Genomic DNA, 9,500 nt, shown 5'->3' with positions numbered 1-9,500 from the left:
CCCCTCCCCTATAGTACAGACCGGGGGCCCCTGGAGGGGACTGGGGGTGCCCGGGGGGATCCCACAGGGGGGTCCCACGCCCCTTCCTTGTGTAAGGAATGGGGATTCAGTGCGGGATCGGGGGTTCTGGTGACCCTTCCCCTATGGAAGGGATGGGCAGGGGCCCCCTGGAGGGGTCTGGTGGTGCCCGGGGGGGGGTCCCACATCCCCTCCCTGTGTAAGGGATTGGGGTTCAGTGCGGGATCTGGGGGTTCTGGTGACCCCTCCCTTATGGGACGGACCGGGGGCCCCTGGAGGGGTCTGGGGGTGCCCGGGGGGGGTCCCACGCCCCCTCCCCAGCCCGTCCCACGCACGGCACTTGCTGCGGGGCCGGTTGTTGCGGATGTCGAGGTCGGCGCGGCTGCGGCTGAGCGCGGCCCAGTGCACGGTGTGCAGGAAGCAGAGCCGCCGGTTCTCGGTGATGTACACGCGGCCCGCGCTCACCTCCCGCAGCGAGCGCAGCCCCAGCGAGGTCACGTTCTCGTTCTTCATGATCAGCAGCGAGAAACCGCGGCTGCGGGGCGGCACGGGGGACGTCGGGGGGCTGGGGGGGCTCCGGGGGGTGCTCCGGGGGCCCTCCGGGAGTGAGGGGATTCCTCCGGGAGCCCGGGATTCCTCCGGGAGTGAGGGGATGCTCCGTGAGCTGCTCCGGGAGCCCGGGATTCCTCCGGGAGTGAGGGGATGCTCCGTGAGCTGCTCCGGGAGCCCGGGATTCCTCCCGGAGTGAGGGGATTCCTCCGGGAGCCCGGGATTCCTCCGGGAGTGAGGGGATTCCTCCGGGAGCCCGGGATTTCTCCAGGAGTGAGGGGATGCTCCGGGAGCCGGGGAATGCTCCGGGAGCCGGGAGCTGTTCCTGGAACCGGGAGCTTCCTCCGGGAGTGAGGGGATGCTCCGGGAGCCGGGAGCTGCTCCTGGAACCCGGGATTCCTCCCGGAGTGAGGGGATTCCTCCGGGAGCCCGGGATTTCTCCAGGAGTGAGGGGATGCTCCGGGAGCCGGGGAATGCTCCGGGAGCCGGGAGCTGTTCCTGGAACCGGGAGCTGCTCCGGGGGTGAGGGGATGCTCCGGGAGCTGCTCCGGGAGCCGGGAAATCCTCCGAGAGCCAGGGAACGCTCCCGGAATTAAGGAATGCTCTGGGAGCTGCTCCGGGAGGAGGGGGATGAACCGGGAGGATGAACCGGGAGGATGAACCGGGAGGAAGGGGATGAACCGGGAGGATGAACCGGGAGGAGGAACCGCGAGCGAGGGGGAATGCTCCGGGAGGATGAACCGGGAGGAAGGGGATGAACCGGGAGGATGAACCGGGAGGAAGGGGATGAGCCGGGAGGATGAACCGGGAGGAAGGGGATGAACCGGGAGCACGGGGGATGCCCCGGGAAGGAGCGGACGCTCCCGGATACTCCAGGAGCGGGGAGGATGCGCCGGGAGCCGGGAAATGTTCTGGGATTGAGGGGATGCCCCCGGAGCCGGGGGAGAGACCCCGGGAGCGGCCGGGAGAGAGGGACGGACGGACGGACGGACAAGGACAGCGGGACTGGGGGCGTCGGGATGAGCAGGGATCCAGGGACGAGGGGATGCGGGGATAAGGGAAAACGGGGAATTCAGGGATCGGGGAAAACGGGGAATTCAGGGATTGGGGAAAACGGGGAATTCAGGGATTGGGGAAAAGGGGAATTCAGGGATCGAGGATGCCGGGGAATTCAGGAATTAGGGAAAACGGGGAATTCAGGGGCTGGGGATGCCGGGGAATGCAGGAATTAGGGAAAACGGGGAATTCGGGGGCCGGGGATGCAGGAATTAAGGAAAACAGGGAATCCAGGGGTCGGGGATGCCGGGGAATGCAGGAATTAGGGAAAACGGGGAATTCGGGGGCCGGGGATGCAGGAATTAAGGAAAACAGGGAATCCAGGGGTCGGAAAACGGGGAATTCAGGGATCGAGGATGCCGGAATTAGTGAAAACGGGGAATTCAGGGGTCGGGGATGCCAGGGAATGCAGGAATTAGGGAAAACGGGGAATTCGGGGCCCGGGGATGCAGGAATTAGGGAAAACAGGGAATTCGGGGGTCGGGGAATGCAGGAATTAAGGAAAACGGGGAATTCGGGGGCCGGGGATGCAGGAATTAGGGAAAACGGGGAATTCGGGGGTCGGGAATGCAGGAATTAGGGAAAACGGGGAATTCGGGGGTCGGGGATGCAGGAATTAGGGAAAACAGGGTATCCAGGGATCGGGGATGCCGGGGATGCAGGAATTAAGGAAAACAGGGAATTCAGGGCCCGGGATGCCGGGGAGGAGCGCGGGACACGCGGCAGGGGCTCCTCACTTGTACAGGCTCCTTCCCCCGATGGTCTCCAGGTTGGAGAAGACGCTGAAGTTGTGCATGTGCTTGGGCCAGGACTGGATGTTCAGGTACCCTGCGGGCACACCGCGGGCTCAGGGGGGTCCCGGGGGTCTCGGGGGGGGCGCTCCAGGGGGGTCCCAGCACCCCCAGCCCCCCTCCTCACCCGTGATCTCCCGCACCGTCCGGAACACGTTCAGCTTCTCCGGGTCCAGCGCCGAGATGTTGCGCCAGGGGTCCCTGCGGGGCCGGAGGAGCGGTCAGCGGGGCTGGGGCGGGGGGCTGCCCCCCCAAAAGCCCCCTCCCCGAGCCCCCCCCCAAATGCCACCCCTCACCCCTCGAGGCCCGTGATGAGGAAGTCGAGGTTGCCCAGGATCTTGGTGCAGTTGATGAAGGTGTCGATGTTGCTGGAGTCCACGGTCTGGTATTTGCTGCCGGCGCCGGTGCCCTCGCAGGCTGTGGGGTGCGGGCAGGGGGTCAGGGGGGTCCCACAGCCCCCAGACCCCCTCCCCGGGGACCCCCAGCCCCTACCCTTGGGGCACAGCCCCGCGCAGGGCTCGCAGATCTTCAGCCCGTTCTTCTCCACCTCCATCTTGTCGTTGGGGCAGGCGCGCACGCACGAGCTCTGGTCCACCACGAAGTTGTCTGGGGGACGGCCCGGGGGTCACCCGGTGTCCCCCCCGAGCCCGGGTCACCCCCCCGGAGCCCCCCAGAGCCCGACTCACGGGGGCACTCCCGCACGCAGACCCCCCCGTACTGGTACTTGGTGTCGGGGTTGGGCTCCAGCTGGAAGGTCAGCTTGTTGTAGATCAGGGGCTGCGGGCACAGCGGCACGCACGCGCCGCTGTCGTTGAAGTGCCGGCAGGCCTGGGGACGGACAGACGGACAGATGGGCACGGGGACCGACAGGCGGACACGGGGACAGGGGATGGACACAGCCATGGACACAGCCATGGACACAGGGATGGACAGATGGACACGGGGATGGACATGGGGATGGACACAGCGGCACACACGCGCCGCTGTCGTTGAAGTGCCGGCAGGCCTGGGGACGGACAGACGGACAGATGGACGCAGGGATGGACGCAGGGATGGACACAGGGATGGATGGATGGCTGGATGGATGGATGGATGGATGGATGGATGGATGGATGGATGGACGGATGGACACGGGGTGGGTGGATACACGGACGGCTGGACAGACATGGACACAGGGATGGACGTGGGGATGGACAGATGGACACGGGGATAGGCACAGCGGCACGCACGCGCCGCTGTCGTTGAAGTGCCGGCAGGCCTGGGGACGGACAGACCGACAGATGGGCACGGGGATGGACAGATGGACACAGCCATGGACACAGGGATGGACGTGGGGATGGACAGATGGACACGGGGATAGGCACAGCGGCACGCACGCGCCGCTGTCGTTGAAGTGCCGGCAGGCCTGGGGACGGACAGACCGACAGATGGGCACGGGGACCGACAGACGGACACGGGGACAGGGGATGGACAGATGGACACAGGATGGACACAGCCATGGACATAGGGATGGACAGATGGACACGGGGACCGACAGATGGACACGGGGACAGGGGATGGACACAGCCATGGACACAGGGATGGACGTGGGGATGGACAGATGGACACGGGGATGGACATGGGGATGGATGGATGGATGGATGGATGGATGGATGGATGGATGGACGGACACAGGGGTGGGTGGATACACAGACGGCTGGACAGACAGATGCACGGAGCAGTGTGTGCGCAGGGGGGGCTGGATGGACAGACAGACAGACGGACGGACAGACAGATGGACATATGGATGGATGTACAAAGCAGTGGGTGTGCAGGGGTGGACAGACAGACAGATGGGCAGACAGACAGGTGGACAGACAGACAGGTGGACAGACAGACGGACAGACGGACAGAGGGACGTACGAAGCAGTGCGTGCGCAGGGGGGGACAGACGGATGGACAGACGGACAGACGGACGAAGCAGTGCGTGCGCAGGAGGGATGGATGGACAGACAGACAGGCGGACAGACAGACAGGCGGACAGACAGGTGGACAGACAGACGGACGGACGGACAGACAGACGGACGGACGGGCGGATGGACGGACAGACGGAGGGACGTACGAAGCAGTGTGTGCGCAGGGGGGGACGGATGGACAGAGGGACGGACGGACGGACACACAGAGGGACGTACAAAGCAGTGCCTGCGCAGGAGTGGATGGATGGACAGACAGACAGGCGGACAGGTGGACGGACGGACGGGCGAATGGACGGATAGACAGGCGGACAGACAGACAGATGGACAGACGGACGGACGGACAGATAGATGGACAGAGACAGGCGGACAGACAGACGGATGGACGGACAGACAGATGGACGGACGGACGGACAGACGGATGGAGGGACGTACGAAGCAGTGCATGCACAGGGTGGCTGGATGGACAGACAGGCAGACAGACGGACAGACAGACGGACAGACGGACGGACGGACAGGTGGACAGACAGACAGACAGATGGACAGTCGGACGGACGGACACGTGGCGCTGAAGCGGGTGCGGCTGGACGACGATGATGAGGTGAGGGGGGGCTGGGACCCTCCCGGTACCCCCGGTACCCCCGGTACCCACGTTTCTGGCAGTCCTCAGGGCCCGGCCCCCAGCAGTGGCCGCCGCAGCTCTCGTGGCACGGGGCACCTGGGGACAGCGCGGAGGGGTCACAACACGGGGACCCCAAAACAGGGGGACAGCAACACCGGGGTGACCCCAAAGGGACCCCAAAACAGGGGGACCCCAAAGCCAGGGGTGACCCCAAAGGGACCCCAAAGGGACCCCAAAACAGGGGGACCCCAAAGCCAGGGGTGACCCCAAAGGGACCCCAAAACAGGGGGACCCCAAAGCCAGGGGTGACACCAAAGGGACCCCAAAGGACCCCAAAACAGGGGGACAGCAACGCCAGAGGTGACCCCAAAAGGGACCCCAAAGGGACCCCAAAACAGGGGGACCCCAAAGCCAGGGGTGACCCCAAAGGGACCCCAAAGGGACCTCAAAAAACAGGGTGAGCCAAAAGGAACCTCAAAGGGACCCCAAAACAGGGGGACAGCAACACCAGGGGTGACCCCAAAGGGACCCCAAAGGGACCCCAAAACAGGGGGACCCCAAAGCCAGGGGTGACCCCAAAGGGAACCCAAAAACAGGGGTGACCCCAAAGGGACCCCAAAAATGGGTCACTCCAAACCCAGGGGTCACCCCCAAAGTGACCCTAAACTCAGGGGTGACCCCAAAGCCACCCCAAAGTGACCCCAAACCCAGGGGTGTCCCCAAAGTGACCCCAGCCCCAGGGGTGACCCCAAAGTGACCCCGGCCCCAGGGGTGACCCCAAAGTGACCCCACCCAAAGTGAGCCCGGCCCCAGGGGTGACCCCAAAGTGACCCCGGCCCCAGGGGTGTCCCCAGGGGTGGCCCCGGCACGCACAGCCCCGGCCGTTGTCCCTCACGAGCGGCTCCAGGCGCGTGTCCCTCATGATGTCCCTCCACTCCACGGTGTCCACGTGGCACAGCTGCGCGTTCTTCTCGATGTACACGCCCCCCGCCAGGATCTCTGCGGGGACACGGGGGACAGGGGGTGACAAGGAGGGACAGACCCCCCCCCCAGACCTGTCTGGAAGTGCTGGGAGGGGATGGGGACCTTGGGGACCAAGGGACAGTGCAGGGGGACACGGGGTGGCACTGCCATGGGATGGGGACCTCGCAGGGCACAGAGCGGTGGCAGCGTTCCCAACCCCAGTGTCCCCTCTCTGTGCCAGTCCCGTGGCTGTCCCCAGCCCCCCGCAGTGTCCCCAACCCTCCACGATGTTCCCAGTCCCCCACAATGTCCCCAGCCCTATGTGGTGTCCCCAACCCCCTGCAATGTCCCCAGCCCTCGTGGTGTCCCCATCTCCCCACGATGTCCCCAACTCCACGGTGTCCTCAACCTCACAATGTCCCCAACCCTCCATGATGTCCCCAACACACCATGGTGTCCCCAGCCCCCACGATGTCCCCATCTCCCCACAGTGTCCCCAACCCCCACGGTGTCCCCATCTCCCCACAGTGTCCCCAACCCCCACGGTGTCCCCATCTCCCCACAGTGTCCCCAACCCCCACGGTGTCCCCATCTCCCCACAGTGTCCCCAACCCCCACGGTGTCCCCATCTCCCCACAGTGTCCCCAACCCCCACGGTGTCCCCATCTCCCCACAGTGTCCCCAACCCCCACGGTGTCCCCATCTCCCCACAGTGTCCCCAACCCCCACGGTGTCCCCATCTCCCCACAGTGTCCCCAACCCCCACGGTGTCCCCATCTCCCCACAGTGTCCCCAACCCCCACGGTGTCCCCATCTCCCCACAGTGTCCCCAACCCCCACGGTGTCCCCATCTCCCCACAGTGTCCCCAACCCCCACGGTGTCCCCATCTCCCCACAGTGTCCCCAACCCCCACGGTGTCCCCATCTCCCCACAGTGTCCCCAACCCCCACGGTGTCCCCATCTCCCCACAGTGTCCCCAACCCCCACGGTGTCCCCATCTCCCCACAGTGTCCCCAACCCCCACGGTGTCCCCATCTCCCCACAGTGTCCCCAACCCCCACGGTGTCCCCATCTCCCCACAGTGTCCCCAACCCCCACGGTGTCCCCATCTCCCCACAGTGTCCCCAACCCCCACGGTGTCCCCATCTCCCCACAGTGTCCCCAACCCCCACGGTGTCCCCATCTCCCCACAGTGTCCCCAACCCCCACGGTGTCCCCATCTCCCCACAGTGTCCCCAACCCCCACGGTGTCCCCATCTCCCCACAGTGTCCCCAACCCCCACGGTGTCCCCATCTCCCCACAGTGTCCCCAACCCCCACGGTGTCCCCATCTCCCCACAGTGTCCCCAACCCCCACGGTGTCCCCATCTCCCCACAGTGTCCCCAACCCCCACGGTGTCCCCATCTCCCCACAGTGTCCCCAACCCCCACGGTGTCCCCATCTCCCCACAGTGTCCCCAACCCCCACGGTGTCCCCATCTCCCCACAGTGTCCCCAACCCCCACGGTGTCCCCATCTCCCCACAGTGTCCCCAACCCCCACGGTGTCCCCATCTCCCCACAGTGTCCCCAACCCCCACGGTGTCCCCATCTCCCCACAGTGTCCCCAACCCCCACGGTGTCCCCATCTCCCCACAGTGTCCCCAACCCCCACGGTGTCCCCATCTCCCCACAGTGTCCCCAACCCCCACGGTGTCCCCATCTCCCCACAGTGTCCCCAACCCCCACGGTGTCCCCATCTCCCCACAGTGTCCCCAACCCCCACGGTGTCCCCATCTCCCCACAGTGTCCCCAACCCCCACGGTGTCCCCATCTCCCCACAGTGTCCCCAACCCCCACGGTGTCCCCATCTCCCCACAGTGTCCCCAACCCCCACGGTGTCCCCATCTCCCCACGATGTCCCCAACTCCACGGTGTCCTCAACCTCACAATGTCCCCAACCCTCCTTGATGTCCCCAACACACCATGGTGTCCCCAGCCCCCACGATGTCCCCATCTCCCCACAGTGTCCCCAACCCCCCACAGTGTCCCCAACCCCACAGTGTCCCCAGCCCGCGGTGTCCCCGCGGTGTCCCCGCGGTGTCCCACCGGTGAGCTGGTTGAGGCCGAGCTGGCGCAGGGCGTGCGTGGTGTTGGGGTTGTAGTTGAGCAGCACGAAGAGCGCGAAGCGATCCTCGTAGAACTGCGTGCCGCGGATCACGCGCAGGTTCTGCAGCGGCAGCGCCGCGAACACGTTCATGGCGATCAGGATGTAGCCGGTCACCTCCCGGATGGTCTGCGGGGGGCTCGGGGTCACCTGCTGGCCTTGGCCGCGCTCCCCGTGCTGGCTCTGAACCTCCGAACTGGCCACGTCCTGCCCTTCATGGCCACTGTCCCCGTTGATGGCCACATGGACAATTGACCACCAAACTGGCCACGTCCTGCCCTTCATGGCCACTGTCCCCGTTGATGGCCACATGGACAATTGACCACCAAACTGGCCACGTCCTGCCCTTCATGGCCACTGTCCCCGTGGTGGCTGGGTCACCAAACTGGCCATGTCCTCCTTTTGATGGCCACTGTCCCCCTTGATGGCCACATGGTGGCCACGTGACCTCCAAACTGGCCGTGTCCTCCCCTTGATGGCCATGTTCCCCATGGTGGCTGTGTCACCAAACTGGCCATGTCCTCCTTTTGATGGCCATTGTCCTCCTTGATGGCCACATGGACAATTGACCACCAAATTGGCCACGTCCTCCCCTTGATGGCCATGTTCCCCATGGTGGCTGTGTCACCAAACTGGCCATGTCCTCCCATTGATGGCCATGTTCCCCATGGTGGCTGTGTCACCAAACTGGCCATGTCCTCCTTTTGATGGCCACTGTCCCCCTTGATGCCTGTGGTCCCCATGGTGGCTGTGTCACCTCCAAACTGGCCCTTGATGGCCACTGTCCCCATGGTGGCTCTGAACCTCCAAACTGGCCATGTCCTCCTTTTGATGGCCACTGCCCCCATGGTGGACACGTGACCTCCAAACTGGCCGTGTCCTCCCCTGGGTGACAGCAGCAATGTCCCCTTTGATGTCCCCGTCCCCTCGGAGCTGGCCACGTCCCCCCTCGGTGTCCACCCCCGCGTGTCCCCGGGGTCACCTGGAGGAAGGAGAGGTCCTGGGTGTGGTCGATGAGGACGATCTCCAGGTTGCCCATGACGATCTCGCAGTTGTTGTACATCTTGTGCAGGGTCTGGTACTGGTGCTGCGCGTCCCCCGTCACGCTCAGCCCATTCAGCGTCCCCGCGCACACTGCGGGCACCCGCCGCGTCACCGGGGCCGCCGCGGCCACCACGGCCACCACGGCCACCCCCGCACGGTCACAGCAATGTCCCCTCCCAGCTGGCCGTGTCCTGCTCGTGGTGGTCACAGTCATGGTGGTTGTGTCACCGCCTCAATGCCATGTCAGCCCCTTGATGTCCCTTGGTGTCCCCACCCTTCTGAGCTGGATGTGTCCTGCTCTTGGTGGCCATGGTCCCCATGGTGGCCCTGTCCCCTCCATGGTGGCCCTGTCCCCTCCA

General features: G+C 65.4%; 1 protein-coding gene across 1 annotated transcript in view; it reads right to left on the bottom strand.

Annotated features, from left to right (window-relative positions):
* Positions 1 to 281: 281 nt before the first annotated feature.
* Positions 282 to 9,500, bottom strand: part of LOC121341317 (receptor tyrosine-protein kinase erbB-3-like) — a gene marked incomplete at its 3' end in the record, with an annotated part of 10,635 nt that continues 1,416 nt past the window's right edge. The window contains exons 2-14 of the mRNA XM_041414745.1: positions 8,040 to 8,226; positions 5,862 to 5,987; positions 5,019 to 5,084; positions 4,802 to 4,824; positions 3,787 to 3,819; positions 3,640 to 3,672; positions 3,388 to 3,420; positions 3,101 to 3,242; positions 2,907 to 3,020; positions 2,711 to 2,831; positions 2,542 to 2,615; positions 2,361 to 2,451; positions 282 to 553 (exon numbers count right to left, since the gene is read on the bottom strand). Coding sequence (XP_041270679.1) covers positions 282 to 553; positions 2,361 to 2,451; positions 2,542 to 2,615; positions 2,711 to 2,831; positions 2,907 to 3,020; positions 3,101 to 3,242; positions 3,388 to 3,420; positions 3,640 to 3,672; positions 3,787 to 3,819; positions 4,802 to 4,824; positions 5,019 to 5,084; positions 5,862 to 5,987; positions 8,040 to 8,226 — 1,315 coding nt within the window. The remainder of the gene's footprint in view (positions 554 to 2,360; positions 2,452 to 2,541; positions 2,616 to 2,710; positions 2,832 to 2,906; positions 3,021 to 3,100; positions 3,243 to 3,387; positions 3,421 to 3,639; positions 3,673 to 3,786; positions 3,820 to 4,801; positions 4,825 to 5,018; positions 5,085 to 5,861; positions 5,988 to 8,039; positions 8,227 to 9,500) is intronic.

Source organism: Onychostruthus taczanowskii, unplaced genomic scaffold, assembly GCF_017590055.1.
Source record: "Onychostruthus taczanowskii isolate IOZ18803 unplaced genomic scaffold, ASM1759005v1 scaffold461, whole genome shotgun sequence".
In the NCBI taxonomy this organism is placed as follows: Eukaryota; Metazoa; Chordata; class Aves; order Passeriformes; family Passeridae; genus Onychostruthus; species Onychostruthus taczanowskii.
This window is presented reverse-complemented; position numbering and strand designations above follow the sequence as displayed.